This window comes from Acanthamoeba castellanii (assembly GCF_000313135.1).
Source record: "Acanthamoeba castellanii str. Neff unplaced genomic scaffold scf7180000084769, whole genome shotgun sequence".
NCBI classification, from domain to species: Eukaryota; Discosea; order Longamoebia; family Acanthamoebidae; genus Acanthamoeba; species Acanthamoeba castellanii.
In genome coordinates, this window is record NW_004457268.1 from 137,982 (window position 1) to 138,744 (window position 763).

General features: G+C 57.3%; 1 protein-coding gene across 1 annotated transcript in view; it reads left to right on the top strand.

Annotated features, from left to right (window-relative positions):
• Positions 1-658: 658 nt before the first annotated feature.
• The window catches only part of ACA1_257170 (uncharacterized protein), a gene marked incomplete at both ends in the record, with an annotated part of 1,965 nt that continues 1,860 nt past the window's right edge, over positions 659-763 (top strand). Inside the window, one exon of the mRNA XM_004333512.1 lies at positions 659-689. Within this exon, the coding sequence (XP_004333560.1) occupies positions 659-689 (31 nt within the window). The remainder of the gene's footprint in view (positions 690-763) is intronic.

Sequence of the window (763 nt, forward strand, 5' to 3'; positions counted from 1 at the left end):
CAGGTGTGGTGGCCCTTTGGCCACATACGCTGCGAGCGGGCTGCGCAGCCGTTGGTCCATGAAGCAAAGGGGGAGAATGGGATAGAAACTGAATAATGTGGAGCTCCCCCAAGAAGAACGGAAGTGGCTGCATCCTGTTCACGTCTTGGCTTTCTCCGTGTGTGGCGCCTGCCCTAAGTCGGAGACAAACACGAATTATTTTTGTGACACAGCCGCCCAGCTCAGAGACTGATCTGGACAGCGATGACGAAGAGGAGGCTCTCTTACAGTAACACCAATGTCCCCAGTGCACAAGTCTCACCTTGTTGTCGCTAACCACCTCTTCATATCTGTCAAAGGACACTGTGGGTGGTTGTTCGTGGGATTTAGTGTCCGCCCCTGCGGAGTGCTCCACGCATCACCGCAGGAGGGGCAGACCACGCAGGTCATCGAGCCTGGCGGTCACAAAGCGCGGCGGGAGCATGACGCGCGCCAAAGCCGTTGGCTGCCGGCACTGAGGGCGACGAGCTTTTCGTGAGCCAGGCGCTAAGACATTTGCGGCAGAACATTGTCGGCAGCAATTTTCTCAGGCATTTCCTTTTCACTCCTCTTTTTCTTTTTGATCCTGTCGTCATTGTTGCTCACTGTTTTGTAGGCGTTTGAAGAAGTGGCGGAGGCAATGGAAGAGGCGTCGCAGGCGGCCTGCGCCGGTGTGGAGGAACTGCCGGCAGAGGTGTGGGCTCTCGTGTGCGAGCACCTCGACACAGCCGACCTCGTGCGCGTG